The 18,312-nt window shown below is 34.1% G+C and overlaps 3 protein-coding genes across 5 annotated transcripts; 1 reads left to right on the top strand and 2 right to left on the bottom strand.

Moving 5' to 3' along the window:
* Positions 1-1,780: 1,780 nt before the first annotated feature.
* LOC131013072 (vacuolar cation/proton exchanger 2-like) lies at positions 1,781-5,288 on the bottom strand. Of its 3 annotated transcripts, none has more exons than XM_057941073.1 (13): positions 4,970-5,288; positions 4,618-4,667; positions 4,301-4,545; positions 4,137-4,204; positions 3,994-4,022; positions 3,402-3,595; positions 3,103-3,315; positions 2,906-3,028; positions 2,705-2,821; positions 2,577-2,630; positions 2,384-2,500; positions 2,185-2,293; positions 1,781-2,095 (listed from the first exon to the last, which is right to left on the bottom strand). In XM_057941073.1, exons 3-13 carry the CDS (start codon positions 4,541-4,543, stop codon positions 2,085-2,087), a joined length of 1,278 nt encoding a protein of 425 aa, XP_057797056.1. In that variant the 5' UTR covers positions 4,544-4,545; positions 4,618-4,667; positions 4,970-5,288; the 3' UTR covers positions 1,781-2,084. The 3 variants fall into 3 exon arrangements, with proteins under 3 accessions (XP_057797056.1, XP_057797057.1, XP_057797055.1); XM_057941074.1 differs by lacking the exon at positions 4,970-5,288 and adding an exon at positions 4,843-4,934; XM_057941072.1 differs by lacking the exon at positions 4,970-5,288 and adding an exon at positions 4,812-4,906.
* A 6,626-nt stretch (positions 5,289-11,914) lies between these two features.
* Positions 11,915-13,716, bottom strand: LOC131013071 (mitogen-activated protein kinase kinase 5-like). Its single transcript, XM_057941071.1, has one exon. The coding sequence runs from the start codon at positions 13,156-13,158 to the stop codon at positions 12,097-12,099; it is 1,062 nt and encodes a 353-aa protein (XP_057797054.1). The 5' UTR covers positions 13,159-13,716; the 3' UTR covers positions 11,915-12,096.
* Positions 13,717-15,748: 2,032 nt separating this feature from the next.
* LOC131013069 ((R)-mandelonitrile lyase-like) lies at positions 15,749-17,970 on the top strand. Its single transcript, XM_057941070.1, has 3 exons — positions 15,749-16,028; positions 16,108-17,608; positions 17,700-17,970. Exons 1-3 carry the CDS (start codon positions 15,935-15,937, stop codon positions 17,734-17,736), a joined length of 1,632 nt encoding a protein of 543 aa, XP_057797053.1. The 5' UTR covers positions 15,749-15,934; the 3' UTR covers positions 17,737-17,970.
* The last annotated feature ends 342 nt before the right edge of the window (positions 17,971-18,312 follow it).

Below are 18,312 nucleotides of genomic sequence, written 5' to 3'. Positions count from 1 at the left end.
TTTTTTTAATATTTATATTAGTGAATTATGCACGTATTTTAGATTACGTGCCTATTAAATTGAAGGGTTAAGTATCAAATACACTCTAACATAGAGACTCTTATCACGTCTAGCACCCTATAGCCGAGGCTGGTTCAACTAAATCCCTGAAATCCTTAATTTCGTGCAATTAGCCCCTTCGACTTAACGTCTAGCACCCTATAGCCGAGGCTGATTTGTTAATATAATTGCGCTTCAAAAATAAACTTATGCTCTTGTGATTGGCAAGAAATAGACGTGATTTTGTGAATTCTGTGAGATGCTATTCATGTTTTTATTATAATGTTTTTGTATTTGTGCCGTGGTAATGCTCTTGAAATATTGTGTATAATATTTATTTTACGCATGTTTGTTTTAATTTGTATTATGCGAATTTTGGTTATAATATTTTGCTTATAATTTGTTTCAAGATTAATGCATGTTACTTCAACATTTTAATGCAATGTATCAGCTTCATGATTTGTTAGTCATTGTTGAATAGGATTCGTGGGACATTAATTGTGTAATTTGTATTTTAATTGTATTATTTTATTTTTATTTTTATTTTATTGTTGTAGATAATGGAGTGGAAGAACATTGTTATTAAATATGAAGGAACGGAATGATGTCTTTTACAATGGTGTAAGTGCAATATTTGTTTATATAAGCATCTTGGAGTTAAGACAAAATATTACTCCTATTCCTTCCATTTTATGAAACATGAGTCGTATTTCTTTTTAGGTCGTTCCACGAAATTTATTACGTTTTTTTATATGATAATTTTTTTTTCCTTTATTCACTTTTTCAGTTTTTCACTTTTTCACCTACCATATTTAACATATTAAAATACTACTTTCTTAAATCTTGTGCACAAAAGAAACAACTCAAGTTTCGCGGGATGGAGGGAATATTTGATTGCAAATTCGATGAATATACTCTACAATTTATACTCCCTTCATCCACGATATCATTTTCATTTTGTGGACGACATGAGTTTTAAGAAAGTGATCAACAATAGTTGATTGTAGTTGATATTGTTCTGAGTGGAATTTGAATCCCACTATTGTTGTGAGTGGAGTTTATGGATCCTACTACTATAAATGGTATTATAGACATACCAAAATGACAAAAGTAAAAACGATATCGTAAACAAATGGAGTATTTATCTATCGGGATCTTGAAGTGATAGGATCATTCGATCTTTTTTGAGTATTGATTATCAGCTTTTTCGATTATGTGCTTTTGAGTAGAATCATAAAAGTGAATGTGAACCATTTTTTAATGTCGAAAGCAACATTTTAATTGAGTTAATTCATTATTTTTAATCCATAAAATGAGTGAAAATTTGTTGAATATTTAAGGCATGAACTTAGTTCCCTTACTAAGTGGGAGAATAGAAATACCTCTTTTCATATAAATTTGTATTTGATGAAAATTTCATAAAAAAAATAATGTGGAAATGGAGATATACTTTTTGTGGATTTTTAATTCAAATATTTAAAAAAAAAATCACGCCAAAGTTTTAGTGGGCATCACCAATTATATAACTAAAAATAACAAATTAAATATAATAATACGACGTAGGACTAATCTATTTTCTATCGTATGGTCTTATGAGAAGTTTTGGGAAAACCCGTACTCTACACGGGAATAATCGGTCTAAAAAATATTAGGAATTTCATGAATTATTATACCCCTTTTAAAAAAGACTATTCATTATACCAAAGTAATTAAGTAATTACAGTCAACTACAGATACAAAATAGATGCAACTAGAGCATTTTAATATTAGGGAATAAAAGTGAAATAATGTTAGTGTACAAGGGTTTCCGGCCAAAAGCATGACATCATTTATTTGAATAATCCTCGTGATAATAATAGCAGCATTTTGGCAGCATCTTAAATACCAATATTCACAAATGCAGATTTTTGAGAAGCACCTACCTTGCAATAAGCAAGAATTTATATCATACAATGCTGACTCAATTTCATTGCCCCAAATTCAAGAATCATCTTCAACCACAATGACATACTATTAACATAGCTGCTGAGGCTTGCTGAGGATGTTCAACCATCACCTAATATGTGTAGAATATGGTTATTTTCACTAAAAGTGTCAACACAAGTTTTGAGGTGTAAATATTGGAGTCATAAGGTTTGGACTCACCATTTGATGCATCAGCAACATCAACATCAACATGCACAAAGAAACTAGCAGCAACAATGACATAACACAGAATAAGCATCAACCCTTTAAAATAGTTTGATTGGCCTTCCTGCATCAATCTCACCACACCAACATTAATAAGATACACCCACACAAACCAAGTGTATAGAGAGATGAAGTGATATGCCACAAACCTAACCTGAAGCATAAATGCTACTACCAACACTGTCATAAACAGTGTAGCAGTTTCAAACACTTGAAAATTCAAATCCATAGGCTTTCCCAAGATCCAACCGAATATTACACAGAATGGGATCTGCCCATGCACACCACAATCAATTTTATAAGAATTGTGATTTTGATCCAATAGTATAAATGCAAAAGGGCCTTACCACAAACATAGATATCTGAGTAGATGATCCAATTGCAACTCCAATGGTAATATCCTGTGATAGCAACACTTAATTGAACAGAAACAATCACAAAATGGATTTCTTTCAAGATTTGTACAAACACTCACAAGTTTGTCCTTCATGGCAAACATGATAGCACTAGCATGTTCGGTAGCATTCCCCACAATCGGAAGCAAAACAACGCTAATAAATACGATGGGTATATTCATGGAATCAGATGCACCCTGAAAAGATTCAGACAAACAAGCTTATTGTTGGTGTAATCAAAGCTATACACTTTCTTATAGACAAAGAATGAGATATCATACCTGTATTGTATCAACAAGATATCCAGATAAAACAGATATCCACAAAGTCAAAACAGCTAGCCACACTATTGATTCACAATATGAAATCTCTGGGGCATCATCTTCCTCATCATTCTCCGCTTCCTACCAATAACACGGTAAGAATATTACCTACTTAAATTTCATAAAAACAAATCAACAGAGGGAAATATCATTACCTCACCAAGAGAAGTATATAGATTACTTTGACTCTTGAGCTGAAAGAAAATATAGCATCCATAAGCAACCAGCATTACACAGCTGCTAAACCGTGAAAGAGCAATCTCCGACTTGCCCTGGTGTATTTCTGTATGTGTGAAGTGCAGCAACGCGGGGAACAGTAAACCCATAACAGCCATCAGTAACAACCCTGAGTTCACGAGGGCCGTGGCCTGAAAACATTTGTCGCGCATTAGTTTTTCTCACTCCTAATTTGTCAATCATTTGTTATTGGTGACACAATAAAATGTTGCAGCACCTTATTGAACTTTTGGAGTTTTTGATGAACAATCCCACCACAGAAGAAGGAGCATCCAAGGACCAGAAGCATGTTCGACAAGATAGAGCCCAACAAAGATTGCTTAACAACCCTCAGCATCCCACTCTTCAATGCATACATAGAAATTATCATCTCAGTAGCATTGCCAAATGTAGCATTTAGAAGGCCCCCAACTTCAGATTTAACAACAAAAAGGTGAGCCGTATGTTTAAGCTTACAAGTGTTTTATGGAGAACTATATATATTGAGTGATGAAATAATATTGGAGGAGAAACAAATACAAAGAATGAGGCTTTCAAACAGAGATTTGGGAAAATATTATGGTTTTGTAGAGTGAATTGACAATAAAAGAGACATGATGATGGTTAGATACAACACTAGACATCTTCAAATAGCATCAGAATTAATTTCCTGCCTCGTACATTTCTAACCAAATGTATATTGCTTCAGTTTTTCTATATATATTCTTCTCAGTGATGATTTGGTTCCACTACCTTTCCTTGATCACCTCAAAAAGAGCACAGTGAATAACTAGCTTCAAAGTGAAAGGAGAATAATAAGGAAAACCTACCTGTTGGTCCGGTATAAAATGCAAGTTGCCTACAACACAATTGAGTCCAATCAATGTGACTTTATTTGTTGCTTCATGGGGAGAGGAGGAAAAAAAAATGAGGAGGGGGAGGGGTTCGTCTCTTTCGTGGAGCAGAAACTTACTCGGTTGCATAACCAAGTCGCTCAGCTAAAGGAGTTATACCAACTAAGCTGAAAAAGAAGACCCATCCCTGGAATTCAGAATCAAGATCAAACCAAGACACTAAAAAATCAAAACTCAGTATTAGCAGATCACTAACTTATATATTTCCTTATGCAATTCTTACTTGTTTACTGGTAAAATGGTGCAGCAATATTGCCAGGGGACCAAAGGGTAGCAGAGCATTGATCTTGGGTTGAATCAAAACAGTGTATATACTCCTCAAAATGCTAACTCCACTTAAACCGGAAAATTGCAAGAAACGCGGTGTTTCACAATTCAAAGCCTGCACTTTATTCATGGACTCGGATGAACTGAGTGGGATATGCTCTTCAACTTCAAAGCCTAACTTTTCTTCTATGGATCCCATCTCTTAAAACAAAAACCAATACTTCATTAGATTGGATCAATGCAAAGACTAAGCTAGCGTGTAAATTCACATACCTCAATATATGTAGCACGTGAAAGTGAAGCACGCGGCTGCAAATCAAACACTGCAAGGAAAGATAATTTTTTATTACACATCTTCAAGACAAAAGTTTGGAGGAAAACACAAAACAAACAAGAAGATTGTGGTAAAGAAAGAGCAACGTAGATTTGAACATATAAGCAGAATCAAGAAGTGTTAAATGCCTCACTGCCTACAATCACTGAGCATGTGAACTAAACCTAAACTGTTAGGTGCTAATTGTCAGTGCACAAGCAACAGAATAACACAAGCCCAGATCAATATTCTCTAAGTAGACCAATCTGAAGGTGCAAATAAATAATGTTGCTGCTGAAGTTGAGTTCTTGCCTTTTTTTTTTCTCAGTAGACAAAAGTTAATCTATTCTTTAGTAACATCAGTTTCAGGTGAATACTCCACTTCAAGGGAGAGAAAGAAGACAAAGAGAGAGCCAGAGTGGTGTAAGCTTTCTAGTTGTGTTGATGTATGTTCAAAACTGGGTTGAAATATTTGATGATAGTGGAAAATATGGAGCATATATGGCGCCAGTGGCCACACATGACAATACCATATTGCAATTGCATGTCAATTATTGGGTAATTATGAAATATTTTGAGTAAGATTACACTAGATTTTCTCATCACTTATTTATTTATTATTATAAATCCCATTGCCACTCCCACTCCCACTTGTTATATGTATCATGTAGGTATGGTCCGTATGGATGAGGTAATCGGATAGCACAAACTCAATTGTGGCTGTCATTCTTCTTATCTATCAATTCTACGTATAACTAGTACACGCTCACCCGTGCGATGCACGGCGAGTATTAAAATTAAACGATATATTTAAATAAATAAATAAATATAAATGTTAAATAGTTATAAAATATAAGAAAATCTATATTTGTACATAATATAATTGAGAAAAACAAAATAAAAAGAATATGTGTATATAAGTAAATATTAAAATTCGTATACAGACAATTAATTATTTATCTACAAATTTATTTTAGAATTAATACAAATTGAACTTTTAAGCAGACATTTTTACATTAAAGATATCTAAATTAAATCAAAATGATTTCCTTCTCTTTAGTTTCGTTAAAAACCACTCTCTTCGTCCCTGAAAAGTTTGCCATAATTTTCTTTTTGAGGTGCCCCTCAAAAGTTTGCCACAATATCTTTACTTTCTATTTTTGCATATGGTTTCACCATCAATTTTATAATTACAATCATTTAAAACTCATGCCGCTTCTCTTAGGGCAAAATTTTGAGGGACAGGGGGAGTATTATATATATAGATATATAACAAAATATAGAAAATACAATAAAATTAATATAAAAACTAAATAAATAAATAACACAATGTTCAACATTTATGGAAGAGGAAGAGAGAAAAATTTACTTTAAAACTTATTAATGGTGAAATAATATTTTGTTGGGAGATGATCTTATTTGGTTCTATATATATAAAAAATTATATTATACTATATTTTTCTTTTCATAAAAAAATATTCAATATACATCTTAAATTAAATACAATGACAAAATCTCTAATTTGGTGTAAAAATAATTTAAAATAAATTATGAACGATTAAGTTATAATTATTTAAAATTTCAAAATAAAATTATTATAAAAAGAAATAAAAGAAAAAATAATATAGTATATATTTAACATTAATGAGAGAGGAAAATTGAGATTAAAAAAATATTTACTCTGAAACTTTAAATAATCATCAATTGTTCCAAATCTATTTTCGATTATCTTTTTCTCAAAGTAGATATTTTGTCATAAGCTTTAATTAAGATTTATATTGAAAAAATTTATGAAGCAAATTTGACTATTGTTAATAAATAAATAAAGAGTGAAACAACATTCTTTTGGAAGTTATGATCTTTATATTACATATTTTTTTATTCATAAAACAATATTCAATATACATTTTAAATTAAAAATTATGATAAAAATAATTAAAAATAAATTATAAACATTTTCTTTTTATTCTTCCTCCTCTCTCCCCCTTTCTCTTTCCTCCCTCTTTTTTCGGTTATTCCTTAATCCTTATATTTAGGCTATAGTGGGATTTAGTTATATTATCTCTCCTCTCCCATTTTTATTAATTTCTATCATGGCCTTCAATTGATGATTTTATTACAAAATTACCACAAACTGTGTTTTCATATATAGATATAGATTACACAATTGAGGCACCATCTATCTATCTATCTATTATATATAGGATTATGTATTGAAGTCACTATAATAATTCTCTTTTCTAGGTGGCACTCTAAAATGCTCATATTTCAAATTTTCTAAATCCTTCATTTCATGGCACTTAACGTTTAATGTCAATAATTATTTTTCCAAATTTATCATATAAAAGTCAAATGTTTACACAATATCACACCTTATCGTTGGGGTTCCATTCCACAATTGCCTAATCACCATCTATTGATTATAATCGCAATCCGAGTCGCATAATTATATATTGTGATTATAATTAAATTTAGTCCAATATATAACATATTTTGTGGATTATGTGCTATAATTAGTCAATTAAAAACAATTAGATTGAATAAATCGATTTTTACTTCTGCAGCAAAAAAAGCGCACAATATATCTTATATATGTATATAATACGAAAATGAAGTTTCACCATGCAGCACTTCATGAACCCCAAATCTTTTTTCATAAAGTTTTACAAATAAAATTATTGAATAATGTGAATCCATATATTAAAATAATGAATTAATAAATTTGATTTTTCTTATATTGTTTATATTTTATAATTTAATACTTAGCTTTACGATATTTTAGCAAATGTACAATCTATACCAAACAAATTTATACAAATAAAATGTTGTTATTTGAATCTCATATTGATTTTATGACACTTTTTCAGTTCATAACCTAAACAAAAGTATATATTTTTTGCAATTTTTATTAAGCAAATTTTGAATCCCAAATCTTTTTTCATAAAGCTTTACAAATTAAAAATCTAAATTGAATAATATATTTTGTAATCTTCTAATCAGATTCTAAATTACACATCAATTTTTAATTAGCCTTCACAAATTAAATGTCTAAATAAAATGATACAGTTTGAATCTCACATCATTTTTTGTCATTCTATTAGGATATAACATAGTATATTAGTTTGTTTAAAGCAAATCATTTTTCGTAGAGCATCTCCAGTGGAAGGTGCTATAAGGTGACCCCAATAAATAATTATATTTAAAAAAGATCAAATAATTTAGTTTTTGTTATTTCTTATAAATAAAATCAACCAACTACAATACGAATTAGTTATTATTGATTTTTTCAAAACTACGTATGTTACTTGGTTTAATTGGATTAACCAATAATCGAATTGAAAAATTCAATTATTGGATGTAGGTTCAAGGGAAATTCAGTTTGGTGTAAATGTGAAAATTCTAAATATTAGTTATCTAATTCAATTTTGAAAAAATGACGAGTTTGCCACAGTACTAACATTAAGAAAGCTAAAAATTCTAATTGTCTATTAAACATAAGATAATTTTCTAAACACTAATACTTATATAAATAAATTAAAATAAAGTAAAATTTGGTTTAATATATATAAAAGTAATTCATCTTGATATGTCTGCAATCTGCATAAGTTTTTTATTTATTCAACGTGGTAAAATTATCTTTTGTATTGAATTAATGACAATACAAATTGACCAATTGATTTGTAAGCATTTCCGCTAGGTATATGTTTTTTTTATAGCTCTAAACAAGATGATTCTCAAAATTCACTTTTGATCTTTCAAACTCCAGGCGATATAATGTTAAAAAGTCATAGGTGGTCTATGAAGCTTCACAAGAGATGTACTCAAAACTCAATTTTGCTTCCAAACAATATGATGCTCATAAGTTAGAAGTGGTTTGCCAAACTCCAAATGAGATTATGCTTATAACTAAATTCTGGTCCTTTAAGCTTCAAATGAGATAATGCTTAGCACTCATCTGCGGTCTTTCAAGCTTCAAATGATTGATGCTTAGAACTCAACTCCGATCTATCAAACTACGGACGAGATGATGCTTACAAGTCAGTTATAGTCTTTTAAGCTCCACACGAGATGATGCTCACAAGTCAGTTATGGTCTACGAGTATTTTGGCTCAAAACAATGTGATGCTCACAAATTAGTAGTGGTTTGTCAGGCTCCAAACTAAATGATGCGCATAACTTAATTACGGCCTTTGAAGCTTCGAATGAGATAATGCTTAGCACTCAGCCCCGATCTTTCAAGCTCCAAATAGGTGATGCTTAGAACTCAACTCTGATCTATCAAACTATAGACGAGATGATCCTCATAAGTCAGTTACGATCTTTCAAGCTCCACACGAAATGATGCTCACAAGTCAATTATAGTTTTACGAGCTCCGAATGGGATGCTGCTCACAAGTCAGGTTTTATCTTTCAAGTTGCGGATGAGATGATACTTCTAAATCAAATTTCATATAATAAGCTTCAAAAAAGATAATGATTAGAAGTTTGACGTACAAAAGTCAAATGTGATATTTCAAGTTACATACAAGATGATGTTCAAAAGTCTTATAAGGTTCGGATGAAATGATGTTCTTAAAATTTGTCCATCACTTTATAAAAATCACACACTGATGAGTTTAACATTAACACCTAAATTAAAACTAAATAAAACGATAAACGACACCAGATGTGGTCTTAAATTTTGTCCATCACTTTATAAAAATTACACACACTCCTATAAAATTAGTAAATTTTTCCTATATACAATTAACAAAAAATATGATATGTCAATCCTTCATTATATCCTATGTCAATTATGCCTAAACCTTTTTCTTCTTATTTTTCTAAAATCTCCAACTTCATATCAACTTTTTATGAAATTTCATCAAATAAAAATTTATATAAAACGACAATCTATTTTAATTCTCAACAAAAAAATTAACATATACCTAAAAAAAAATTGTTGAGATTATTATAGTTTGAACTGTACCAGTAATTTAATTTGGTCAAATAAAATTAAAATTTAAAAATAATTTTGATAAAAATCATTTTATATGCTATAATAAAAAATAATGTACAATAAATTATAATATAAAGTAGTTTCCCGTCGAATTTCGACGGACTACACACTAGTGTTGAATCATTGATCCTTCATGCATGTGTCATTTTCCAGATTTTCTATTCTTAATTTCTAAATTCTCCATTTTTTAATTATTTATTCATTGAATCGATATTTAGAAGGATTTATCTTAATTACGTAGACATGGAAGCATTTAATCCGTAAACTTTGCGTTGATTAAATTTTAGAATCAATTATGTTAATTCAATATTGTCGAAATTTTGGGCTGAAAAATTGGAAATTTGTATGTATATATCAATATCACAAATCAACTTGGCATCAGTGTCCATGCTTTGTCGACGTTGATAAATAATTTCTCATGTCTGAACTTATAGAGCGTGTGGATTAGTCGGAAGTGCTAATTTCATTGTTCAAATATCATATGCTAATTGAAATATACATGTATTATGTGGCATCGTTTCGTGGGTCTAAATATATTTTCTCTCGCAATAGAGGATTGGGCCTGTATACTCATTGGGCTTATATAAAATCCCTTTTATATTAAAAAGAGAAGAAGATAGAAGCAGCAATGTTGCAGTTTTGCACATGATGAGTTTTGCCTTCTACACTGAGTTTGAACTATTTGAATTCATCGTCTGTGTAAACCGTATCCCATATCTTTAGGTTTAGCATTTGCATCATATATGTATTAATTAAACTGAAAGTGAAAATATTGTACATTGATAGTGTCGAGTAAATTTGAAGAGGTATGCTTAGCTTATCATAGGCTAATGAGTAATAAAATTTATATAATCCAAGTAGGAGTGTGTAATCCATTTAGCTTAATTTATAAAAATATTAAGGTTCGTGAATTTTATTGAATCTAGTCGATCTTAGTAATGACATATTTAATATTTAAATATTCATTATCTTCTTATAACTAAAACATAAAAAATCTCAAATAACAAACGGATAGTCAACTTATAAATCGGATATTGAACTTATTCAAACTTGACTTAATGTGTTACCGCAAAGAGATTGTCTGAATTTTCCTAGAATCAAGATTCAAAATACTCATAGAGAGCTCAACTCCTTTAGATGCAATGTAGGAACACTTTGACTCATTTTAATACGTAATCCAATGTTTCGGGTAAAAGAGTATAAGATTAACACACTTTCAGGTTTTCATTTTTGTAAATTTATTTTAAATTATAGTACAATTTTCTTTGTAGTGGCAAGTGGGTAAAAGATGCCTTTCCTTTTTCCAACAATTTGTGCATACAACATGGTGAAAAAGTACAGATAAATGCACAAATGTCGCAAAAAATGTTTAAATTCAAACTACATCAGTTACTACTTACTACCGACAGTGCGAGCATCAACATTAAAGTAAAAAAGATTTAACGGAATATATAAGAACAAGTTAAATATTCATCCAAATCTAAAAAAAGAAAAAAGAGACAGAAAATCCGGAATCCGAAAAGCAAAAACTAGACAGGTCTTGCAATGTCCCAAGAGATGGTACAAGTACAATCATACATATATTACTTTTCTTATGGCTACACAATAATACATCAACATTTAAAACCATTATTATTACAGCACACATCAAACTGATGCAGCAAGTCACATTCCATTTCAAGAAAACTACACTACATCTTTCTTTCTTTTTTCTTTGTGTGTGTGTATGTATGTTATTACAAACAAACAAACAACACTATATCATAATCAGAAAAGCATTTATGTAATGCGGGATTGAAACAAGTTGAGTGTATTATATGATGAAGATAAAAGTAGATATGGAGAGGCAGTGAAGAAGCATATGGTCACATGTTGTGCATAGCAAAATGTTTTTTTTCATTATTGGGGTAAAGTAACAAGTTGGAAAGGCAATAGGATTTTGCCCAAAGTAGATGTATGTACACACACCATCTTCCAAAATCCAAAACAACCAACCAAGATAGTCGCCATTAAGGTCGTAGATTTAGTGGATTGGAGCAACTACAACATCACACAAATATAGCAAAAGAAAACGAGAGAGAGATGCGATCCAAGTTGGATTAATCTCAAAGGATAAGGATTCGATGACAGGCAAAAAGAATATGTGCACACAAGCTTATCATCTCTTCTTTGGCATAGACAAAGACAGGTGTTGATGCAATGCAATGCAACTCATCAATTCAATAGTATGAATCAAACAAGAATAGGTAAAGATGAAATTGGGACTCTGAAAATAGATTTTCATTCCTTTCAAGGGTTTAACAACATCGTTCAACTTAAGATGGTTGATCATGAGGCTCGATGCTAAGTAATAAAATATCCACCATTTCTCCCACAACCCTAAACCCAGGCACAATTCTATAGAATTAAGAGGTACTTAACTTATTGAGTAGAGCAGAAACTAAGGAATTGAAGAATGCGGGCGAGGCGGGGGTAATAGATGAGACTGATGATGAACCTGATTATTCCCGCTGCCGTTGCTTCCAGGCGGCGGAGATGCATACTGCGCGATGAACGGATGCCTCAACAGCTGAGCTGCCGTCCACCGCTTTGCCGGATCCCTTTGCAGGCAGCAAGCAATGAAATCCCTGAACTCCCGGCTGGCCGTCGCCGGCGCCTCCGGGGGCTGCGACATACAAATGGCGCACATTAGACTAGCCCAATCTCCCTGCCTCCCCACGGCGAATGGGAATTTTCCCAAGTAGAATTCAAGAATGCTGACTCCCAAACTCCAAATATCCCCGGCGTATCCATCGTATCTCCCGTGATTGAGATCGGTGTTGATTCTCTCGGGGCTCATATACGCAATCGTCCCCACCGACGAGTTGCAGTTGTCCATGGTCTGAGCCAGAATTCGGGACACGCCAAAATCGGCTATTTTTACCACCCCTCGCGAATTGATGAGTAAATTGGAGGGCTTGATATCGCGATGGACGATTTTGCGGCGGTGGAGGTAGTACAATCCGCAGAGAATCTGGCGGGCGAGATCGGAGAGCGAGGGTTCGTTGGGGATGTGCGTGCCCTCGAGCGATCCCTTGTCCATGTACTCGAGGAGGACTTGAATTTCGCCGTTGTGATCGATGAGGTTGTGGCAGCGGACCACGTTAGGGTTATCCACGTCGCGGAGAATCTGGATTTCGCGGCGCATCTGATTGCGCACGGCGTCCTCGTGGTTGCCGTATATCACTTTGAGGGCGTAGATTTTTCCGGTGGGGCGGTGAAGGACCTTGTAGACGGTGCCGCCGGCGCCGCTCCCGATGCGGCTGACGCGCTCCAGCTCCGAGTACTCTAATTGGAGATAGGACGAGACTGAGGAGGGGGCGGAGCTCGGCGGCAGAGGGAGAGGGACGGCCAGGGAGGTGTCGCGCTGGGGCATGGGCAGGGTTAGGTCTGGGCGCCGCCGTTGCCGGCTAGCGCGATTTACGGCGGATCCGGCGGCCGGCGGCGGCTGTAGGGGCCTCATGATTGATGAAGGAGAGAGAGAGAAGAAAGCTGATTCAGCTGAATACAAGTTGAGTAGAATTGATGCTCCAGTTATAATAGTAGGAAATCTAGGAATCAATCATGGAGGTTTTGGGATTGGTCTGTAGAGAGAGAAATTGAGAGAGTAGTATAGGGGTTGGTGTGGAAAGAAGACGACAAGTCCATGGATATTCAGCAATGGAGGAAGAGAGAGAGAGAGAGAGAGGAGGGAGAAAAGCCCAAGGCCGAAGAAGGTTCTTGGAAGGAGGAGAGCTCCCAAACAGAAACAGGGGAAGGAAGAGGACTTTGATATCTGGATTTCAGAAAGAGATATATCAAACTCAAAACACACACACACACACACTTTATATATCTATAAGTATATATCATTTGCTTTTGCTGCTTAAGTTTCGTAAATATTTTACCTAATTAAATACATCGAATCAACGTCTATTATTTGTAAATGCACCCAAACACTAATAATTGTGTGTATGCATATGTATCCACACACCCTACATTTATTGTTATTTTGTGTTTCAACTTATATGGAATGTGTTTGTCTTTTTCATTTCTCAAAATTCAGAGTAAATCGAATTTTAAACGCAAGGGAAAATTTGGACACATTTTTACAAGTTTAACTAGTGGCTTTTATTCAGATCTTATATGAATTTCGATAAATCTGCTTGTGTAATAACTACTACTCTACTAGTATGTAGTCATTTTCAGATTATACCAAGACAATTGTGTTTACGCTAGACGACTTGTGTTAATAAAAACAAAACAAACTAAAGATGTCCGTTGAGATAATCTAGTGTATGGGTAAAAAGCAAATTAATGGATCATAAATTGGATTTGTCATTATCCAAGAAATAGACTTTGTACTTTTTATTTTTATTTTAGTAATTCAATGGACTTTATGTTTTACTTTCCCCATTTTCAAAGATCGAACTCATATAAATGCAATATATTAATAAAGAGTGATGTTTTTTTAGAATCAATAAAAAGTGATGTTATTTGGCCATTATACGAGTGACCAATTTAAACTCAATATATTTAAATATTTTGTTTAAAATAAAGAATATAATGTTGCTAGTCTTATATGTAGTACACATTGTAATTCCCTAAAAAAAAGTACACATTGTAATTATTTTTTTATTTTTTTGCATTTTTTAAAATTTATATATATTTTTAAAAAATTAAAAAGTTATAAAAAAAATAGCTGCAATGTGTAAAAAAATAAAACTAATTAAAGTATCATTTTTATTTTAAACATAAAAAATTAAATACATGAATTTTATAATTTTTTACCTAGCCATAATATGGCCAAACAGCTTTTCCCATTAATAAATTTGATGAAACAAATTGAGATAATAAATACGGCACACCACTAAATAATTTTAAATACACCCCCTGCCTATTTATGCTCAAACGAAAAGGAAATAAATGCTTCACAGCATTTTCCACTATTATCAAACCGCATCAGGAAATGTTTTCATTTTGAATGCAAAAACAGGCCAAGTGACTTTAATCAAGGGTCTTGCGGTAATAAATTACTTTAAATGAATAAAATTTGAAATTAATATATTTAGTTTTCATGTATTTTATCGAAATAATTGTTTTTTTAAAAAAAGAATTTTATCGAAATAATTAAGAATAAAGTTTCCACATAATTCCAAATTACCCTTACTGATAGACGATTACAAATAACAAAGGCAACTAACAATCAAGATTTTGTAGCGCTCATATGTATCATGACATTGATATGATCTAATTAGGGAAGTAAATAAATTTGCGACTGAAATATTTAAAATCTAAATATCCATAATGCACAAGACTGTGAGTCCAAATATATAAGATAAAAATGTTTTTGTTATGCAAATATCATGTCATGTATCGTGCATACCCTACACATATAATAAGTATAGAAGCATGTAAAAATAAAAAAGACAGTGGTCATTGCCAATTTAATCATGGCTTAATTGCCTATAAATCCAAAGTGCTTACATCTATTTTTTTTATTATTATTATGAGGATTCATAACCTTTTTTTTTAATTTAAGTCCGTCAACGATTTCCTCCAAATTAAATCCTCAAGCTCGAAATGGACACTGTAGATACACCGGACAGTAGTTTTTGAGACAACGTAAATTGAAGCAAAACAATATCTCAAATCTCAATATCAAATCAATAAAAGATTGAAGGTGAAATCTCGAATTTTAAATTGTATTTGAATTTACTTAAAAGTGACTTGAGAAGAAAATTTTCCATTTCTCAAATAATAATCCACTAAAGTTTTTGACATTAAACATTGTATAAAGAAAAAAAAAAAGAAGTTCACAAAAATAATTGGAGTTAGGTAAGTTGCAGTTAGATTATAAAAGGAGTTGTTGGCTAAAGACCCAAATTTAGGGGAGTATATTCTAACTTCACTATCGCTCTAATTTATTAGTGACTAGGTTGGAATAATCAAGTCCTTTAAATAACTACTAGGAAGCTTGGAGCACACAGGTTTCATAATTTGTGTTTAGTTGCTTAATTTATTTGATTAGAAGTGCAATTATTTAAAAATAGAAATTAAGAGTTGAATTATGATGATGGGTGGCGCCATATAGAAATAGGGAGCACAGTTTGACATAACCATTATTCTAACTGATTTTCCCACCAAAACCCTCTCTACTTCTTCAGCTTAACCGCAAACCACAGCCATCATTCTCTCTTTTCTCCATCTCTCAAAGAAATCTCGCCCAAAACCAAGAAAATCCAAGCTTGCCTGCAGCAATGCCGGAAAGATTCTTCACACTTCCGGCGCGATTTCTTATTCTCTTCGCAATCGCCGCTCTGATCTCTCTACCCCTATCACATTCTCAACAAAGTAACCATCTCCACCTTCCATTTATTCGATCAATTCTGTAGTTTTTCTGATTGTTCGTTTTTGGTGTTGTGTGTTGCAGGTCCGGCGTATCTGGGGCTGGTGTCGAACGCCACTGAATTTCCGGCGGAAGATTACTATGACTACATAATTGTAGGCGGCGGCACAGCCGGCTGCCCACTGGCGGCGACGCTGTCGGAAGGGTTTAGGGTTCTTGTTCTGGAGAGGGGGGGAGTTCCATTTGGGTTCCGAAATCTGATGAGTCGCGACGGTTTCCTCACAACATTAATGGAAGTTGATGCCCACGACTCCCCTGCTCAATCCTTCACATCCGAAGATGGAGTTCCCAACGCCAGAGGCAGAGTTCTTGGCGGAAGTAGTGCGATTAACGCCGGTTTCTACAGCAGAGCCGATCCAGATTTTTACAACAAATCGGGGATCGATTGGGATCTTAGAATGGTGAATCAATCGTACGAATGGGTTGAAAAGGCGATCGTGTTTAGGCCGGAGTTAAGGATTTGGCAGTCTGCCGTTCGTGATGCGTTGTTGGAGGCCGGGATCGATCCCTACCACGGCTTCAGTTTGGATCACATCGTCGGCACCAAGATCGGCGGCTCCACCTTCGACAGCTCCGGCACTAGGCACAGTGCGGCGGACCTTCTCAGCTACGCCAATCCCCGCAACCTTAAGGTGGCGGTGCATGCTAGCGTCGAGAGAATTCTGCTGGCACCTACTGCCGCGAAGCAGAGTGCGATTGGTGTGATTTTCCGCGATCGAAATGGGGGTTTTCACCACGCAATGGTGCGTGACAATGGTGAAGTGTTGGTGTGCGCAGGGGCCCTGGGCAGCCCTCAGCTGTTGCTGCTGAGCGGCATTGGGCCGCGGCCTTATCTTGCATCGTGGGGGATTCCGGTGGCGCTGCACTCGCCCTACGTGGGGCGCTTCTTGTATGATAACCCAAGAAATGGGATCTCGATTGTGCCACCGGTGCCCTTGGACCATTCTCTGATTCAAGTTGTTGGCATCACCAATTCTGGTGCTTATCTTGAAGCAGCATCCAACATTGTGCCCTTCCTTTCCCCTGCAAGACCCATCTTCATTAGGCCTGCTAGCTCATCTTATGTCACGGTTGCCACTCTAATGGAGAAGATAGTCGGCCCCCTCTCCGCAGGGTCTCTGAGATTGGCATCCACAGATGTTAGGACCAACCCCCTTGTTCGTTTCAACTACTTCAGCAACCCCACTGATCTTGAGCTGTGCATAAATGGCACAAGAAGGATTGCTGATGTGCTCAACACACGTTCCATGGATGAATTCAAGGCGCATCAGTGGTTCGGAGGAAGAGAGTTTAGGTATGTGGGAACACCACTGCCGCGTGATCAGCTCAACGACGAGGACATGGGGGAGTTCTGCAGGCGGACTGTGAGCACAATATGGCACTACCATGGTGGCTGCCTCATGGGGAAGGTGGTGGACAGAAACCTCAGAGTGGTTGGCGTTCGAGGGCTTAGAGTTGTCGATGGCTCCACCTTTAAGTTGTCGCCTGGCACCAACCCTCAGGCTACTCTTCTCATGATGGGAAGGTAATCTAATCCAATCTAATCTCTTTATATATGCGATATTGATTATGTGAGGTTGCATGCATATATAGTGTTTGATTGTCTTGTGTTGCAGGCATTTTGGCTTGAAGCTGCTTAGAGAGAGAACATGAAGGAAGCTGGTTAGATAGAGTGGCTGCAAATGCAGTCTTAAAAGAAGAGTCTTTGTTTTGTTATGTTATGCAGTTTGAGCATAACAGCTTTTATGTGCAGTAGTAGCATCATATGTAGGAGTAGGATGAGCGGCACAGATAGTTTTTGTTGTGCTTCATTGATTCAAGATCAAACTGATAATGGGAAATTGAATGAGTTCAATCACTTATCTGCTTTTGTGATATTGATGATGATGATGATGGTTCTTTGTTTTCACATTGTTAGCTCAAAGCAAGTTCTGGCCGCCTTCCCAATTGTGTTGCATGTTGACATGCAATTTTTCTTTTTGAATATTTAACAAATTAATGATTGTGCGTTGTTTTTTCAACACATATGACATAACTTACATATTGTACTTTAAACATATATAAATTTCTTTATATTTAATATTTCATCAATATATACGTATCGAATTCGTATTCACCTAGTATTCCAAATTAAAAAAATTGTTAATTGATTTCCTATTTTAGCTGTTATTTGAATTTGAACCTTGACATAATATATCCTATGGGGAATTGCATACATATTAAGCAATG

Source organism: Salvia miltiorrhiza, chromosome 2 (assembly GCF_028751815.1).
Source record: "Salvia miltiorrhiza cultivar Shanhuang (shh) chromosome 2, IMPLAD_Smil_shh, whole genome shotgun sequence".
Lineage (NCBI taxonomy): Eukaryota > Viridiplantae > Streptophyta > Magnoliopsida > Lamiales > Lamiaceae > Salvia > Salvia miltiorrhiza.
This window is presented reverse-complemented; position numbering and strand designations above follow the sequence as displayed.

What these genes read in the sequence shown, in the direction of transcription:
- LOC131013072 (XM_057941073.1), bottom strand. Translation starts at nt 4,543, where the DNA reads ATGGGATCCATAGAAGAAAAGTTAGGCTTTGAAGTTGAAGAGCATATC. An exon ending in ATTTTATACCGGACCAACAG is followed by an intron (nt 3,596 to 3,993) that starts GTAGGTTTTCCT and finishes TTAAATCTGAAG; the next exon opens with TTGGGGGCCTTCTAAATGCT. An exon ending in ATCTTGTTGATACAATACAG is followed by an intron (nt 2,822 to 2,905) that starts GTATGATATCTC and finishes GAATCTTTTCAG; the next exon opens with GGTGCATCTGATTCCATGAA.
- LOC131013071 (XM_057941071.1), bottom strand. Translation starts at nt 13,158, where the DNA reads ATGAGGCCCCTACAGCCGCCGCCGGCCGCCGGATCCGCCGTAAATCGC.
- LOC131013069 (XM_057941070.1), top strand. Translation starts at nt 15,935, where the DNA reads ATGCCGGAAAGATTCTTCACACTTCCGGCGCGATTTCTTATTCTCTTC. An exon ending in CCTATCACATTCTCAACAAA is followed by an intron (nt 16,029 to 16,107) that starts GTAACCATCTCC and finishes TGTGTGTTGCAG; the next exon opens with GTCCGGCGTATCTGGGGCTG. An exon ending in ACTCTTCTCATGATGGGAAG is followed by an intron (nt 17,609 to 17,699) that starts GTAATCTAATCC and finishes CTTGTGTTGCAG; the next exon opens with GCATTTTGGCTTGAAGCTGC.